Source organism: Pleurodeles waltl, chromosome 7, assembly GCF_031143425.1.
Source record: "Pleurodeles waltl isolate 20211129_DDA chromosome 7, aPleWal1.hap1.20221129, whole genome shotgun sequence".
Lineage (NCBI taxonomy): Eukaryota > Metazoa > Chordata > Amphibia > Caudata > Salamandridae > Pleurodeles > Pleurodeles waltl.
Window position 1 is genome coordinate 1,268,105,684 of NC_090446.1, and position 17,626 is coordinate 1,268,123,309.

The 17,626-nt window shown below is 45.3% G+C and overlaps 1 protein-coding gene across 11 annotated transcripts in view; it reads right to left on the minus strand.

The window, feature by feature from the left end:
- LOC138246157 (uncharacterized) overlaps positions 1-17,626 on the minus strand; it is a 291,013-nt gene that overhangs the window by 232,036 nt on the left and 41,351 nt on the right. For all 11 annotated transcript variants that reach the window (XM_069200447.1, XM_069200446.1, XM_069200445.1 and 8 more), the window contains exon 2: positions 8,059-8,456. In XM_069200447.1, coding sequence (XP_069056548.1) covers positions 8,059-8,395 — 337 coding nt within the window. In that variant the 5' untranslated portion in view covers positions 8,396-8,456. The remainder of the gene's footprint in view (positions 1-8,058; positions 8,457-17,626) is intronic.

Genomic DNA, 17,626 nt, shown 5'->3' on the forward strand with positions numbered 1-17,626 from the left:
GGCTGCGGTATATGTAAGGGATTGCGATGCTTCGATTGTGCTCCCTTTCTTACATTTCCTGAGGGATCTTGGTTTGTAAGATCAATAACGAAGTTCTCCCAGACCATTGTCAAATTTACCAGGTCTGTAGCCATGAATTCTAGCTTCAATAGAGCCTCTTCTGCTTGACTTTCTATGTTATTAGATGACCATTTCAGTCGCTTTAGGTTTTCAGTGCCGATCACCCCTTTCAGAAGGGCCACTTCCTATGGCTTATGTGGTGAAGATTTAATCCTAAATTGTCTGCGGCTTGTGGTCACTTTCCACACGGTCCATGATTCTAAAGTCAGTCACTAATGTGTACAAAGCAGGATTTACCAGTGTGTAATCTAGGTAGGAAACCATTTTCCCAGAAGATCTGGTCCATGCAGGTGGGATATCAGCCGGTTTTCAGACATTTAACACGAAGAGGCCTACAGATTCACAGATGCGTATAAACTTCTCCCCTAAATTATCTTTCCTACTCTTTACTGGGAGAGTTTGGCCGGAAACTGTTGCTACTGTTTGAATATGGTCTTCACCGGGGTTATGATATAGAAAAAGATTAAAATCACCTGAAATTAACCAATATGCCGAATGTAGTGTGACTTTTATTATTAACAAATGGTTTAATAAGTTGTTAGCTTCAACTGTTTTCTTTTTTTGGATTGATATATATATTGACTAAGATCAAAGATTCCTGCAAGTTCTTTCCCCAGCCATCAAGCCTGACTAGTTGGTAAACCATCCTCCCTAAGCTCTGTGATCTTCGCAAGAATGCTCGTGCGGACGTAGATCATTAGAGCCCCCTTCGCCCAGCCAGATCTACTAGTTTTCATAGCTAGTCTGAAATATTCTGTAATTCCTATCAGCAGTATTGATTCCTTAGCCCAGGATTCCTGTAGGAGTATAATGTCAAATGAGCTAAAGAACTGGATTACTGCTGGATCTTCCAATTTTGCCAGTAGGCCACCTATGTTCCACAAGCAGATGTTTAATACCCCTTGTGGTGATTGTTCCTTAGCTATTCAGCTTTTACCAGTCGCTCCTGTGGATAATGCCAGCGGTAACCACTGCTTTATAAACCTTGCTTTCTCAATAAATTAATTTGCTTTAGAAATGCACCATTTTCCCATCTTTTTTCCAATTCTTCTCGGAAGGAGGACCCCCACATACCCCATGTGTGTCCATTAACCTTTCCTGCATCGCTCCTTACATAACAAGTCATACACAACTTTTACGCCCCAACCACTTTCAAATGTCACCAGCCACTACAGTTCAAGGCAGGAAACTGCTGTCAGGCAGGCATCGGATAAGCTACTCCTGCGAAAATTTGCAGGATGGCAGAGGTACATTCAAAAGGTGACGCTACTGGGTGCTATAAAGAATGTGTGGAAAGATGGGCTGTTTTACAATGAGTCATCTAAACCTGATACTAGCCAAAAGCTGTTAGTTACTCAGCAGCCGGGGTCATCCTGATGCAGGTGACCCATGATGCATTCTTGGTAGGGACGCAAAATATACTGAAATAGCTAAATCCCCTATTCTACTGGTGAACACAGAAGTAAATACAAAAATATTTTGTCAGACATGTCTGACTTGGAAACCAAATGGTTGGACAGAATGGAATACAAAGCCACCACTATCACTACCCTCAGAGAAACTCTAAACACCTTAGGGAACAGGTGCATACTGTAGGAAAGTGGCAGTTTTGGACATTGTCAACCCCCCTTTTTGCTCACTGGTACTGAGGTTTTTCAACCGACGCGCAATGGGTCCCTTCCAAACAGGTCCTCAGTGCCAGTGCTCTTTCCCTTAAACAGGCAAAACGTGTACAATTGGCACAGACTCCTCTACCATGGAAGTCCCTAGGTCCCTAGAAGCTGCAGCAAGTATTGTGCCATCCTCAGGGACCCCTCCGAAAACAAGATGCACACAGATGCCATTGCAGTCTGCCGACACGGTGCAGACAACATGAAAACATGACATGGCACATCCATTGTGTGCCATGCCCTGCTCACTGCATCTAAATATATGTGAGTCACCCCTACATTAGGCCTTGGAGCCCTAAGGAGGGTGCATTATGTTTGATGAGAGGACATTTATGCACAAGCAGATAAGACCCTGTGATATTCAGCTTGACTGCTGAACACTGCAAGTGAACAGGGAAGCCATCTTTATCTATGTACTGGACACTCGTCATTACGAGTTTCCCAGCTACATAATGGCATTACTAAAACCTATGCTGCTTGGCATCATACACCTCATCTTAATAAATCCAGACCGATGCCAGCCTCGTATTTATTATGACATCGGCACAGAGGGCACCTTAGAGGTACACCCTGATCCCCACTAGCCTCTTAGTGTATTGGCTGCCTGTTCTTGACCACCCTGCCACCACAGACAGGTTTCTGACCCCCTGGAGGTGAGAACCGACGCTCTCAGAGGCCAGATACAAAGTCTACTCAGTAGACCTACTAGAGCAGGATGGCTAGTGAATCCGCATACCAAGGCTAGGGGCTTCAAATGGCCTGCCACCTTTGGTATGTGACCCTGGCTTCCTCAGACCTGGGTGTTGCCTCTGCCTGCCCTGAGGCCCACTTGGTACCACGACAGATGGGGAAATAAGTTAGTAAGTAGGTGTGTGCCACCTTTGGGCTAGCCACACCCCTATGATGGGCTACCTGAAATAGACATTCAAGGAAGGGTTCTTCCATCTTGTTTTTGGTGGAAATAGGCATTCAGGGACAGGGTTATGCCCACTCCCCACAGGAAGTAGACATGTAGGGGATGTAGTCACCCATTGGCTACTGCTCTACACTCCCCTAAACTGAGTGGCCCCCTGACAGCAGAAGAAAAGGTTTGCCTGACCGAAAGAGGACGAGGACAAAGAAGAGCTGAAGGAACGAGAACTGCAGATGCCTGGTGGACGTGCAAAACCCTACGTACCTACCTGCTCCTGTCCCGACAATCGTGACACCGCTACTCGTCCTACAGTTGTGGGGGCTCCAAAAGACTCAGAGGTTCTCCAGAGCTTCACCAGCCCATCAGCATCTCACTTGGAGTGGAGGAGCCACTTCCCTGCTTCCTGTAGGCGCCAACCACAATGTCCGGTTCACCTGTGGTAACGGACCCCTTGCAACTTCCAAGGCTTGTGGAAGTCCAAGTCAGATACTAATGCTGCATCTGAAGACCAGCCATTGAGGGACGTCAGCAACGCAGAGGACATCTTCCAGAGCCACCCAGATGCCCTGTCTTGTCCCTCTTTTTTGCAGGTCTCCCAAAGAACAGTGGATGCCTTGATGCAGGAGCACCAACACCAAAGGCCTGCTGCACCCAAGCTCCCAAACCCAGGTCCACAACATGCAACTGGGTTTTCTTGGTCCCAGGACCCCCACTAACCAAGCCCCCCCCCATTGGGAGCTCCCAGACTTGTCCCCTAGTAACCCCTTGTACTGTCTTTCTAGGTGGCCCCAATCGTCACCAAGAGCGTGGTGCACAGGACACCAGACTTGACTCGCACCAGTGCACCCAGACACTTGTGACTTTACAACCTTAGCACCCTACTACCTACAGGGGACCACCACGAACTGTTTGCAAAGAACTCTTTGCAGTAAAAGTACTTTGGAACCTTTTCTGCGTTAAAGCGCATTTGAGTAAAATTGTTTCTTACTTGCTGATTTGATACAAAACTGCAATATTACTTATCTTCTAGAAAGTATTCTGGTGTTGAAACATAATATAAACAAAGTAACCATTTTACTAAACAACTGGTCTTGAGTTCCGCCTTGAGTGTCTGTCTTATTTATTGACTCTGTGTTCAAAACAATCCTCAGCACTATCCTCTGAAAGGCCTAACTGCTCACCCACACTACCACAAAAGAGAGCTTTTGTAATTGTCACTTTTACCCCTGTAAACCAATAAGGGTCACCTGTACTATCTGCATAGTGTACCCCTACATTTGGTACAGTACATAGGTAGCCAGTTTCTTACACAAACTTCTTGTCATAAAACATGAGACTATACCCCTAAGAAGCACTGCAGACCCTGTAGTGGCCAAAGGCCTGATTTAGATGTTGGCAGTAACGGTCCCACAGTTGATTTTTCGACTGCAGTCCCGTCAGCCTCCATGATGATTCACCAACCGTATGTAGATGTTGGTGGTTTCATAAGCAAGACCCCGCATTCGTCCCGCCGTCTCTGCCAAAAAACGGTTCTAGCATCAACAGCACCATAGAGATGGAAAGTGGCTGACGGCAGAATCCCAGCTACCTTTACCACCGTGCAGATGTGTATGTGCCTTATCACCGAGCAAAAAGTGGCAGTCCGACCTCTTCTTCTTTCTTGGCGGATTGGTGGGTGGGTGGGGATGGGGTGAAAACTCACCTTTTTCTCCTGACTGAACTTCCGTTTCCGGCTGGACACAATTGTACAGGACCCTCCGTCGCTGTTGCCACGGACCACAGAGAAAACATGCCCCCACGTCGCTGGACAAGAAAGTAGGCAAGCCGCATTGGCTGTATGCATTGGGAGGTCACTGCACATAAGCTTGGGACCACTGCAGACATATGCATGTCACCGTATTTTTTTTTTAATTACTGTGATATGAATATGTCAGGGACATTAGTAGGTCAGACATAGATGGGGACACAGTGGTACCCTATATATATTGAACACATACACAACTGTCATTAGGGCATCAGTATGCACTGCCAAATGAATGCTGGCACGGCAATGACGGTACAATCATAATTGTCAACTGTGTCTATGTGTGCACATTGAAAGGGACTCTGTGCCTGTCATGTTGTGCATCGAGTTGTGTGAGTCAGTACCTGTATGTGCCTGTGCGATGCAATTGGCTGGTTGAGGTGGAGGGAGGTGTAGTGGATGATGTGGTTGTGTCAGTATGTGTGCCATTTGCATATGGCATGAATGCTGTTGTGTATGTTATGTTGTGTGTTTTGTTGCTGCGTGCAATAGTCAGGTGAGTGTTGTTATGTGGCGGTCGTTGTTGTGATGTGTGTGGTTATGCTTGTATGTGCGTGTGTTTGTGTATATGGGTACGTAGTTGTGTTGGTTGTATGGGACAGCATCAATAGTGTTGATGGATTTACGCCAATGTGAGTTTTCGTCATGTATGTGTTGTGGAGGGATGGCAATGGATAATGGTGTGTGGTGTTGTGTGTGATGGAGGGGGACACATACAGCAAGGGTAGAATGTGTGTGTGTGTGTGAGTGGCTTACCTGTATTCGACGTTCACTGTCATTGTCCGATGTCCATTGGTTCCAGCGATGTCCTCCCCCCATCAGCAAACCGCCAAATGATACACCATCATGGTACATCATGGTGCATTAAACAATCAGTGCCATGAAGTGAGAGTGAAGTACTCTTGTTGGTAGAGCCAATGCCCACTCAAGGTATATTTGAAAGAATTGGTAACAATATGACTTGCAGACACCAGCACTATCAAGCTACACCTAATGAAAGTATTATATAATGTGTAATCTGGCCTATAATATTAACCAGCTCACAGTTCTGACAGACGGTCAGCATTCCTCTGAATTTTCTGCCTAAAGGAGCACAGAAGGGGGGCTGCCAAGGTTTGTGTATAAGGGCTGATAGTAACAAAGCCCATCTCACCAACAACTCTACCTCCAACATAGCCTGCTCTGGACAATAAAGATTTAAGCTGAAATCTTGGTATGGACAATGCAATGCAGTAACCATCTAAGTGGGCTATGATCTGACAACTTACAGAAACCCATTAACTGTGCACCTATCTCTCACACTTCTTCCTTTATAATACTGCTAAGCAGTGTGTTCCGTACCACAATTCATCCTGGTGGTCATCAAACATGAGATGGAAACACTTCCCATATGGAGTTGGAACAAAGAGAACAGTTCCACTATACCCTAGCTGGTATTGCATGCTACCCATGTTGGCAAGATCTTCAGTTCCTCAAGAAGGGGTAGTAAGCGTTATATAAATGTTACAATACAATACCAATAGTCTCCTTCCTATTTGCTGTTTCCCTTGATCATTCTGGAATTTATCCAATCATGCCTGAGCTTCACCAGTAAAAAGGTGGAGTTTCGAAAGAATACTCTGGGTTCTATTATTTGAAAAAGGCCAAGAAATGTTTTCAGTTACCATTTCGGTTGATTCTTGTCCAACATCAGGTCTGAACAAAAGGATCAAGGATTCATCTTTACAAGGTTTATTACATCAAGAGAACGAGCAGAGCGATCCTCAAAGTGAAATGGTCCTCCAGCAAACAGGTATCTGCTCTTAGAAATATGTTAAAATGGCTGCCTATGTGATTTCTCAGACTCCATATCCAAAAACAAAGTAGTCTGCCTCTAACTAAGGTATATTGGTTTCTTAAGAGTTCAGCTCCATACACTGTGAGATGAGGTGTCACTCACTAATGTTCAGATGTCACAATTATTATCCCTGATGTTCATGAGAACGTGGAGCTCCTCTGTCTTCTATCTCATCCCTTACTCTAGTGAAAAATTCACATTTCTTACCAATGGAGTAACACTTTAGACTGAGACTGTGCTCTTCCCTCAGCCCGTACTCCAGCAGGGCCATGCCACTGGGGGCACTGTCACCATCTCTTCATGTAGCTGATAACCAATCCTGCGTTTGGCCTATCTCTAAACTCAGGGTCACGAATTGCCTTGTAAAACCACCTTCCTCAGACTTTCCTTGCAGTACCGGATGTTCACGCTAGACAAGCATGCAACTAACAAACACCAATAACACCAACCCTTGTGCAAGTCTTTATGAATGTCAAATTTTCATGGTAAAAATGGTTTACAAATGTGCAAATTATTGTACAGTGCCCAACACCTATTGCATTATCACCTAGAGAAGTTCATAAACACTCAATTTGTCCTATTATTCAGTTTTCTAATTGTCCGATTATTATGTTCACTGTTAGCTACTACTTGTCATAACTACTTCAGTGCTTAGTTTGTGCTTGTTGGTTCCGGTGCAGAGCACCGGCACTTATTATTGAGGGCCGGCACTTAATTTTCTGAATCAAGCATTTACTGCCAGCAAGAGACTCATATGGAAAGACGGAAGAAGAGGAAAACGAAAAAGCACTACAAAGGAATAAAGGAGAAAGCAGCAAGAGTTAGCTAAATGGGTAGGGATTGGCCGTAAATAGATTTAAGAGGACCGAGATTGCTTTAGGATTATGCTGCCTCAGTATTCTGTGCTAGTCCATTTAATTGCAGCAGCCGCTTGTTTCAGAGGAGAACTTTCGGCACCGGCACGTTTTTATTTACAAATTAAGCACTGAACTACTTGCAGTCAGAGGTCATCTGCAGATAAGTACAAATTCCTTCATGCAGGAACGGTGTTACCATTCCCACCCGTAGGTGAAAAGACTCAAGTAGCCTTTGTGGTTTACTAATAATCTGTGTGGATTCATGTAACAACAACAATCTCTCCTCTTTGTCCCATTATCATTCTGAAGTTCTGGTCCTTTGTGATGCCACAGCTCTCTGAATTGAGAAAGCTCTGGATCATAAACAGGGGCTACTTATCTTTTCCACAGCAAATAGGGATCTGTGTTGCAGCGATCTCCAAAACGCACAAATGTTGGTACAACTGCTTTACCTATTGTGTTATAGGGCGAATGTCATCCTGTTAGAGCATGGTCAAGCAGAGTTTGGAGAAAGGGGCTCAATATGTCAAAATTACATTGAATTGACACCCACTGTCTATGCTGAACAATGAAAGCATTCCTCGGGCAAAGGAAGGAATTGTGATGCATCCATTTCCTGCTGAGTCAATTTTTATATTGTACCACCCTAATAGATTTGCCCTGTACCAAACAATACAATGAAGAAACACTGCAGCATAATATGCCACATGCAGCAGAAGACAACATACATAAATAACTACGGTACTGTGCAAGGGAGCAAGTGCTATTGAAATATAAAAATTAAAATGTCAGGGATAAATCCGAACCTTTTGCATATATTCGAAAAAAAAAAAAAAAAAAAAGATTTGTATACTCACGGCTTTTCTCATGTTGCTCCCTGAAGACAGGGCGGCCTGCCTGCTGCCACATTCGGAGCATAATACGGTAGCGCGGAGTTCTTTTGCTGGAATGTGTCCCATAGAGGAGTCTATATTCGTGCTCCAAGTGGAAAGCACGGCGCAGAACCTTCCACTTCGCACGGCATTGTTTCCAGGTGCGCTGATAGCCATCTCTCACTAGATGCTGAGCAATAGGACCCCACACAATGACTTTAGCATGGCGAGAGGACATTAGAATATCCAGATTTCCTGACTTTTGGACCCCATTCAGAAGACTCTTGATCTCTTCCTGAAGCCATATTTTTCCTCGAGGCATCCTGGGCAGACCACCTCATGCGTAGAGCGAATGACTGTCTGTGCGGAACCCTTCATGCAACCTAGTCATAAAAACATGTCTGTTAGGAAGAGTTGTATAATGTTGTATAATGGGCGCTTATAATACTACAGCAATGTATCAGAATCAAACTGCTTGCAGCCGGCCTAGCGGCTCACTTGGGTAACAAATCTACTGCAAAGGCAGGCGTTTAACCATGTTAAGCATGCAATTTACAGGTTCAAATTTCGGCACCTCCAATCGTCCATTAATGTTTCAGGGCTCAATCATGAAATAAGTACCACTCAATTAGGTAATAATAAATGCTTGTCAGTGCTTGGAAACTGATTCCGCGGCGAACAAATAAACTTATGTTAGCAGCATTTCAGGGATATGTTTTGCCCTCTGAAAATAGAAACACAGAAATTTAGTGTATACCAAATATGTTTCCTTATAATCGCTAACCAGCAGTTCAGACACGTCTGCATGCCAGCCCATCGACCCTGCAGTGTCAACTCCAGTTTGCGTCTCCACTCACTTTTTGCAGAAGAGAATGAAGAATTAAGGGCATAAAACGTATGCCCTTATCACGCAGAGTTCAACCCGTTATGTGTACACATATGCTAAGCACCATGGTTGCTGCTTAGATTTCCCCGGCTAGACAACAAAACATTTTTTGGTTGGCACTATTACATGACCTCGTGTCCAATAAGCCGAGTGACAGCTCAATGAGCTGCAACAGCGCAAAGAACAGCATGTCACAAGTTTGAATCCTGGCAAGTACAAAAAATGGGTAGTTGGAACAAATGTTATTTCATAATACCCAACTCAGTGGTACACATTTCAGTACCAGAAAGAAACACAACACATGGTATTGCCAAGATTTGAGCCACAGAGTTTATACCGGAATCTGCTGCACATGATGTTGCTACTAAATGAATTATGTGGAATGAAGGACTCAATCAAAATATAGTCTGGACAATATCAGAATAGGCACCTGGACACCTAGCCTGCCACTTGCCTGTGGCTTCCAGTTTCTGTTTGTTCCAGACTGATCCAATAACACCGCAGCTGTCTGCGTTGTCCCGCAGTGTTTTCATCAACCGGATTCTTTCACTCACCGTTCTTCCTGCGAACAGAAGCCCGGCACCCCAGGACCTACTTAATGTAGGCTGCAGCACGACCGCACAGCGTATGCATACAGTAGGTGCGCCACTGGCATGTCAAAGGTGTGCTAAAGGCAAGCCTGCCTGCGCCCATCTGCATCTGGACCTCACCCAGTGCCACTACCACTGGTCCTCCCTCACCCCATAGATACATCATCGCTGAGCTCTATACCCTCAACCCCGGATGCCGCAACAAACACTGCCGCTGTGCCAACCCACACTCCACATTAGGACCTTTTACCTGCACCCACTGCCACTTCACCTGCCATAGCACACTCACCAGCCCACCGGCTAGCCCCACCCCGAACAGACCACAGACACTACCCGAACAAAAATACCAACTGGCATGCACCCGCTCACTATGCAAGCATTCCACAGAACTATGGGACCTCATCGCCACCCTCACACTTGACATTGTCTTTCTTACTAAGACCTGGCTCAACCCCACATCCGCCCCAGACATTGACACAGCGATCCCTGATGAATATAAAACCACTCACCAGGACCGCACCAACAAGCCATGAGGAGTAACAGCCTTCATCCACAAAGAGACCATATAGTGCACCATCTCCACCAACAACACTACAGAACATCTCAACTTCAAACTCCACATGGACAAGAAAACAACCATCAGAGGCACCCTCACATACCTACCCCCAGACTCACGCTACAGCTTCTGTAACATCATTACAAATTTCATTGCAACCCTAGCCTTAGACTCCATGGACTGCATCTTCCTTGGCAACCTACAATTACACATCGACGACCCCAACGACAACAACTGCACACCTCCTCTACTGTTTGAGCAGATTCAGACTGACCCTGATCATCCATGACCCTACACACACTGCAGATCACATGCTGGACCCCATTTTCACTTCCAGCAACCACATCAAATACAGCCATGACACAGAACTCACATGGACCGATTACTCTATTGTCCACTTCAGGATCTCCAGCCCCAAGATGACCAGTGTCCCCCCACTGGAGGTGGAACAAAATTTCAGGGACCAGCTGGTCAGACGCCCTCAGCACCTCCAACCCCACTACCGCCACTAACCTCGAATAGGGAGTGAAAAATGTCAACACCCTGATCACCAACTGCGCCAACAGCATCACCTCCATAAACGGCAACAACCAGAGAAAATCTTACAAAAAGGTACACCCAAGAACTCGGAACAGCAAAACTAGACAGCAAACAGTTGGAGACGAGATGGTGGGCCAGCAAGGATGCCTCTGAGAGACCAGTCTTCAAGACCTCCCGTAACCTCTACCACTGCCTGTTGTGGGTAACAAAGAAGACAGTCCTTGCAGCATACATCAAAACCAGCATCAGAAACACAAATGAACTTTTCAACATTGTGAGAAAACAGGGCTGATTGCAGAGGCCCCCTAACTTTTTGCCCCCATTTTCCACTTTTTGCTGGTGTTTTCCTGACTCTGATGGTGCCCTGGGTACTGCTAACCAGTCCCAGGGCCTGTGCTCTGTGTAAAATGGATATGCAAATTAGGCTAATTATAATTGGCTAAGTTAACCTACCTATAAGTCCCTAGTATATGGTAGGGCATGTAGGTTTAGGGACCACAGCATAGGTAATGCACCCATAGGTGCACTGCTTGCTGAGGTGCCCTGTGTCATTTTAAAGGCAGGCCTGCCTTGCTGGCTGCTTTTAAATTAAAGTTATATGCATTAAAGTTATATGCAAATTCGACTTTGGAATTAAAACTAGTTCCAAAGTCTTAAACTACCTTATTTTTACATATAAGTCACCCCTAAGGTGTGCCCTATGTGCCCCTAGAGCTGGGTGCTATGTAACTATAAGCAGGGACCTTATAAAATAGTTTTATAAGCCCTGGTGAGGTAAAAACAGACTTTATTTAAATTTTTAAATTCCCCTTAAATGATGGATACCAAGAGTTTGGTATCAAATTAATTGTTATAATAAACCCCACAACTTCCAGTTGTTGGATTTAATATAACTTGTTCAGGTAAAGAGTTTTAAACTTTACCTGAAAAGTTGCCAATTTCAGCCCTGCATTGTTTTTGCTGCTGTGCTCTGATTGGCCAGTCTCTAGCAGCCTGGCCAGGCTGCTTCATGAGGTGTGAAGTGGCCTGGCTTCACACAAAGGAATGTGCCTGTGGGAGGGAATCTCCCTTCAGCAGATGGTGAGGCAGGAAGGGGGAGGGCTGCCAAACTGGTCTTCAAAGGCAGAGAAGGACATTTGGAGCAACCAGCAACACCCCCACATCCTGCAACCCCAGACAACTAGGTGCCCCCTCGATTAGATTAGGAGAGGGCAGGAGAGGGGTGTGTTTATGATTTTTAGCTACACCAGTGGGTGGGCTCAGCCAGATGTAACCTCCAAAAATCAGATTCAGCCATGATGGATTTTTGTAGAATGTTGCCTCCTGTGATTGATTTTTGCCTTACTTCCCAGGAAGTGGTCATCACAGGGGAAAGGACTCTGCCCCTGATTGGAGCACCAGGACCCCCCTGCTTTTCACCCAGGAGCAAGGATAAAACTGGCAGACCTGCAAACACACCTCAGTTCCCTACCACATCCAACAAGGAAGAACTACAGAAGAAGAAGGACTGCCCTGCTGGACCCCTGGCCTGCACCTGGAACCTGCGCTCAGAAGGACTGCACCAGCTGCACACTTGGGCTTCACCACAAGAAGGACTTTGCCTGGCTTCAACTGGTTCAAGGAGGGACTCCCTGTTTGCTACAGGTGAAAAGTTGCTAACCAGAGTCCCCTGCACCAACTCCTGAAGAAAGCAACCAGCTGACCACTGTCCAGTGGCTAAAAAGGAGTTTGCGCCAGGTGCATTCTGGGAGTTGTAGTCTGCACCCCCCAAGGACCATCTCAGAACTTCTGGACCCTTGGGGTGAGCTGTGGACCTCAAAAGAACCTTAAAAGGACATCTGGGAGAAGCCCCAGAAGTTTGGAGAACTTTTGAAAAAAAGCTCCATAGAGGGACCGACCCGCCATGGCAACTCTAGCCGGCTTGCCTCAACGCGACCCGGCCTGATTTGCTGGTTCGTCCCGGTAAAGAAAATCTCAGAAAAAGAGACTAAGTCCGAAGGTAAAATGTTGACCGGGACCTCCCAGCCAGCGTATCCGAGGAGGGCTCCAGGGACGTCGGATCAAGATCCAGGTTTACCCCGGTCGAAGGATTTTCACCTGGAAAAAACTACTAAGTCCGAAGGTAAAAATCTCCACTGAGGATTCCCGCGATGCGTATCCGGAGAAGGGCTCCAAGAGGTCAGATTGGACTGGCAGGTTCGTCCCGCTGAAGAAAATCTTCAGAAAAGAGAGTAAGTGTGAAGATAAACTTTTAACCGAGGCCTCTGCGGCTTGTAGCCGAGCAGGGCTCCATCGCGGTCGGCCTTAAACTTTGACTTTGCCCCGGTCAAGGTGCAACCAGATGACCCGATTGGCGCTGTTTGTTTCTAGGCGCCAAAAAAAAAAAATTCTTTAAAAATTCATATCTCCGGTTCCCCTTATCCGATTTTATTCGTTTTTGTGTCATTTTAAATATAAAAATATATTCTATTTTTATAAATTGGTTTTGGATTTTTCAACTGTTTCCTGGGTTTTATTTAATTACTATTTTGTGGTATTTGAATGCTTTACACTCTGTCTCCTAAGTTAAGCCTTGTCGCTCGTTGCCAAGCTACCAAGGGTTGAGCCTGGGTTTAATTTACTGAGACCTAACTGGACCTAAGTGGAGGTTAGTTGCCTGTTGCCTGTTGCTAAGTGTAGGTACCTACCTGCCCTTACCAATAACCCATTTTCCATCAAACATCGTTAAGGAATTCTCCAACCTGGCTGCCAACAAAAACAGCATCACACCCGACAACCTCACCCACTTCATCACTATAAGATGGCAACCACATACAGAAACATGAACTTCAACCCACACCTACAGACTTCCTCAACAGATACTCCACCATCGTAAACGACACGAACTACACACTGATCACATGGAACATCCTCTCCACCCAGGACATCACCTCCACCATGACATCTATCCACTCAGGAGCTGCCACAGACCCATGCCCGCACTACATCTTCAACCCTGAAAACCAAAGAATCGTCCAGGAACTCATCACCCTGCTCAACACCTCTATCACCAATGCAACATTTTCTGACACCTGGAAATACTCCAAAGTCAGACCACTACTCAAAAAACCCTCAGCAAACCCAAAAAGTACCAGCCACTTTCCCTGCTCCCATTCCCAGCAAAGGCACTGGAAAAGATCGTCAACAAGCAACTCATGACATACCTGAAGCAGAACCAGCTACTCAACACCTCCCAATCCAGCTTCCGCAGCAATCACAGCACCGAAACTGCCCTGATCGCAGCCACCAAGGACATCCAAACCCTCCTAAACCGAGGAGAAACAGCAGTGTTGATCCTCCTCGACCTTGCGGCAGCCTTCAACATCGCATCCCACCACATGCTGATCGAAAGACTCCACCTCATCACATTTGCATCCAAAGGGACACGCTCGTATGGATCACCTCGTTCCTCACCCAGGGGACCCACCTCCCACCTTTCGCCTCTGAACCCAAGGAGATCACCTGTGGTGTCCCCCAGGGCTCATCCTTTAGCCCCACGTTCTTCAATAAATATATGACCCCGCCTGCCAACATCAGATCCCATGGTCTCAACATAATTTCCTACACAGACGATTCCCAACTCATCCTCTCACTCACATATGACCCATCCACCACCAGAAACAACTTCCACAGATGCATGACAAGCGTCGCTGACTGGATGAAGAACAACTGCCTGCAGCTGGACACAGACAAGATGCAATTACTGATCTTTGGCAATAGCAGCAACACATGGAATTACTAACGCCTCATGGCCTATCAGACCTAGCACCCACACCCACTCCCTCCGACCATGCCAGAAACCTTGGAATTATCACTGACAACAAGCTCACCATGAAATCACAGATCAACACCGTATCCACCGCCTGCTTCCTCTCTTTGCGCATGATTTGTAAGATCTTCAAGTGGCTACCCCTACACGAGATGCACCGTGACATAGGCCTTCATCACCAGCGGACTGGACTATGGCAACTCCCTCTACATAGGAATCACCACACTCTTCCTACAGGGACTTCAAACCATATGGAACCCTGCATCCGGGCTCATCCTCGGACTATCTCAACGAATCCACGTCACATCCCACCTCAGGCAACTCCACTGACTTCACATGCAGAAGAGATGCCAATTCAAGCTGATGACCCACGCACACAAGGCTCTACATAACCAAGGGCCCGCATACATTAACCACCACCTGAACTTCCACCACTCTGTCGAGAAGACTACACTCTGCCTCCCTTTCACTTGCATATATTCCCTGCATTCATTTAAGCAGACGTGGATGATGATCCTCTCACATCGCAGCAAAAACCTGGAACAGCGTCCCCATGCACCTCCAGACCATTACATAATTTCCAGAAATCCAAATGGCCCTCAAGACCTAGCTGTTTAAATAAGCCTCCGGGACCTGCAAGTGCCTGGATACCCTATTGGCTGCACTTTAATAATCCCGATTGACTGATCGATCAGAGGAGCAAAGCTGCTGTTTGACGCACATTGTCAGCTGATGAATGGTGCTAGTGCCTATTGCTTACTGGGTGGCATTGGTGCCTTTAGTCTCTGGGCCATATGGCCTGACAATAAGACAGTAATGTCAGTGCTCTGGCATCTGGGGCAGATGATCAAAAACTGCCAAGAAACATGCCAGAAATGTTACTGGTTACACAACGCTAAACTATTAGGAGTTGATATGTTCAGATAGGAGCTTTTTGCTCAGGGGCTGTTAACGCCAGCTTCTTTCTCATGCAACTTTGCACACCATCTGAGATGCTTTGTGACAACTGCATGAATAGCTACCAATTTCAGGAGGAGCATTGGAGTCACATTATCATAGTTCTCCACCTTTTAAAGGGGTCCTGTGACAATAAAATGCTGGTCCAATATTGCTGTTTGATAGTGATTACTGAATAAAAATGTGGAGATTATTAAAAATTTCCAATCATGCAGTTACATTTGTCTTGGCTATTGTTATGCTCAAGTCTGGAGTAGAAGGGCAGATGTGTTAGCTTAGACAATTCTGGGCACTGTCCACAGAACTCCTTTTACTGTCCATGACTGAGTGAGTGAAATCAGGAGGGGGCAACCAGTTTTCTTTCCCCTTCACGACAACAGTTTCATGAAGTTACGTCCCTTTTATCCTTTTTTTTCAGGATATCCTATTACGAAGCCTACCCTACTTAACTGCTCCCTCTGAGAGTAGGAAGACAGTGACTGCCCCGGCTGCTGTGCACATAGTATCCCAAATCCACCCTGAATCCACAAGCACAGCAACATCGCTGGTGGTAGCATCAAATACTGCGCAATCACTAATTACATAATTTGAAGCTGGGTTTCCTAAATGGATAAACGTGTTCAAATACCAAACCTGCAGCCCAGAGTGGCATCATATATAGTAGCAGCTGTTAATGGGATAGCATTTTCCCTGTGGACACAAACCAGGCCTACACTACACATTTCCAGCATGAGCATTTTTATTTAAATTATGAAACAAATAAAAACACTTAGAAAGCTAAATTTTAATAAAAATAAAATATATATGTTAACCTCTCTGCTCAGTAAAATTATTTTTTTCCAAGTCTGATGTTTGAGTAGAGCAGAGGATGAGTATATTTTTACGGGCTTAAATGACAAGTCGCTAAGGCCAACTCACAATTATTGTTGGTTGCGAAGCACATGGGAAAACCGCCAAGTTGAATCAACACATTGCATTCTGTGACTTGATTCAGTTGTATCATTCCAAATAGGGGCTCGCAAATACTAGAACATAGAGTGCTAATGGTTGGAAACCAGCTATGTGTGGGTGGTCTGGCGTGACCCTTCAAGTCCTCTCTTGAAGGTGAGTGTGTAGGAAAGTACGAGATTCTCCCAAAGAACGTACACAGACACAATATGTCAGAACTGGTAGATTTATTAAGAGAGTAGAATAATCCCAGCTATCTTCTCCTCCAATTCTCTGGTTTTAAATAACAACATTCCACTTTAGAACAGCTTCAAATAACCACATTCCACTTTAGAACAGCTCTAAATTAACCTATTCCACTGGCAAGGATGATATCACTAGAACACAAATACACACACACACTTTTTATTGTTTTTATTTTTACAAAACCCAACCGACTCTCACCCACTAGAAATATCACAGAATGTTCTAATTTCTTTCTTACATCCAATCACAACCACTCTATTGAAATTTCACATATCTGAATCAGCAGTCGTAATCACATTGTTAAACAGGTTGACCACTCTTATAGGTTTAGAGAATGTATCACCTTAATCTTTCCCCGGCTTTTTCATTCTCACACAATCACCTACCCTCACTTTCAGCACTCTCACCCCTCTACTACAATCAAACCGTCTCTTCCTCTCCTTCATCTTCTTTTCCTCTTCCTAGCCCAATTCTCTTGTTCACCATCAACCCTCTCACATTTGGCATTCACCCATGAGGAAGACATCAAAGTGTTTGGTTTCCTTCCCCTAAACAATTCAAAGGTAGTTTTCCCAGTAACCGAGTGAGGTGTCAACCGATACACTTCCACCTTCCTCTTCACCTCACTTTTCCATTTCAGCCCACAGCTTTTGGCCATCAGCATGCTTTCTTTCAACTCTCTATTAAAACGTTCCCCTATCCCATTAGCCTTGGGATGATATAGCGCACACTTCTTATACTTGATTCCACAATCTACAGGAAAGTCCCCATCTCCTTAGACACCAACTAATCACCATTGTCTGTTAGCAAATGTTTAAGTATACCTTCTCTTTCTATCAAAAACCTTGTAACCTGCTTAGTTTTAAGGCTACTAACAGATGCTATCCCCGGCCACCTAGAAAACATGTCTATCAAGTCCAGCACATGAGCTGCCACACTTCTATAATGTATAGGCCCCAAAATGTCCAAAGCTATTTCTTTTCATTTAAAGAAAACCGTTGTACTTATCAATGTACTCCAAT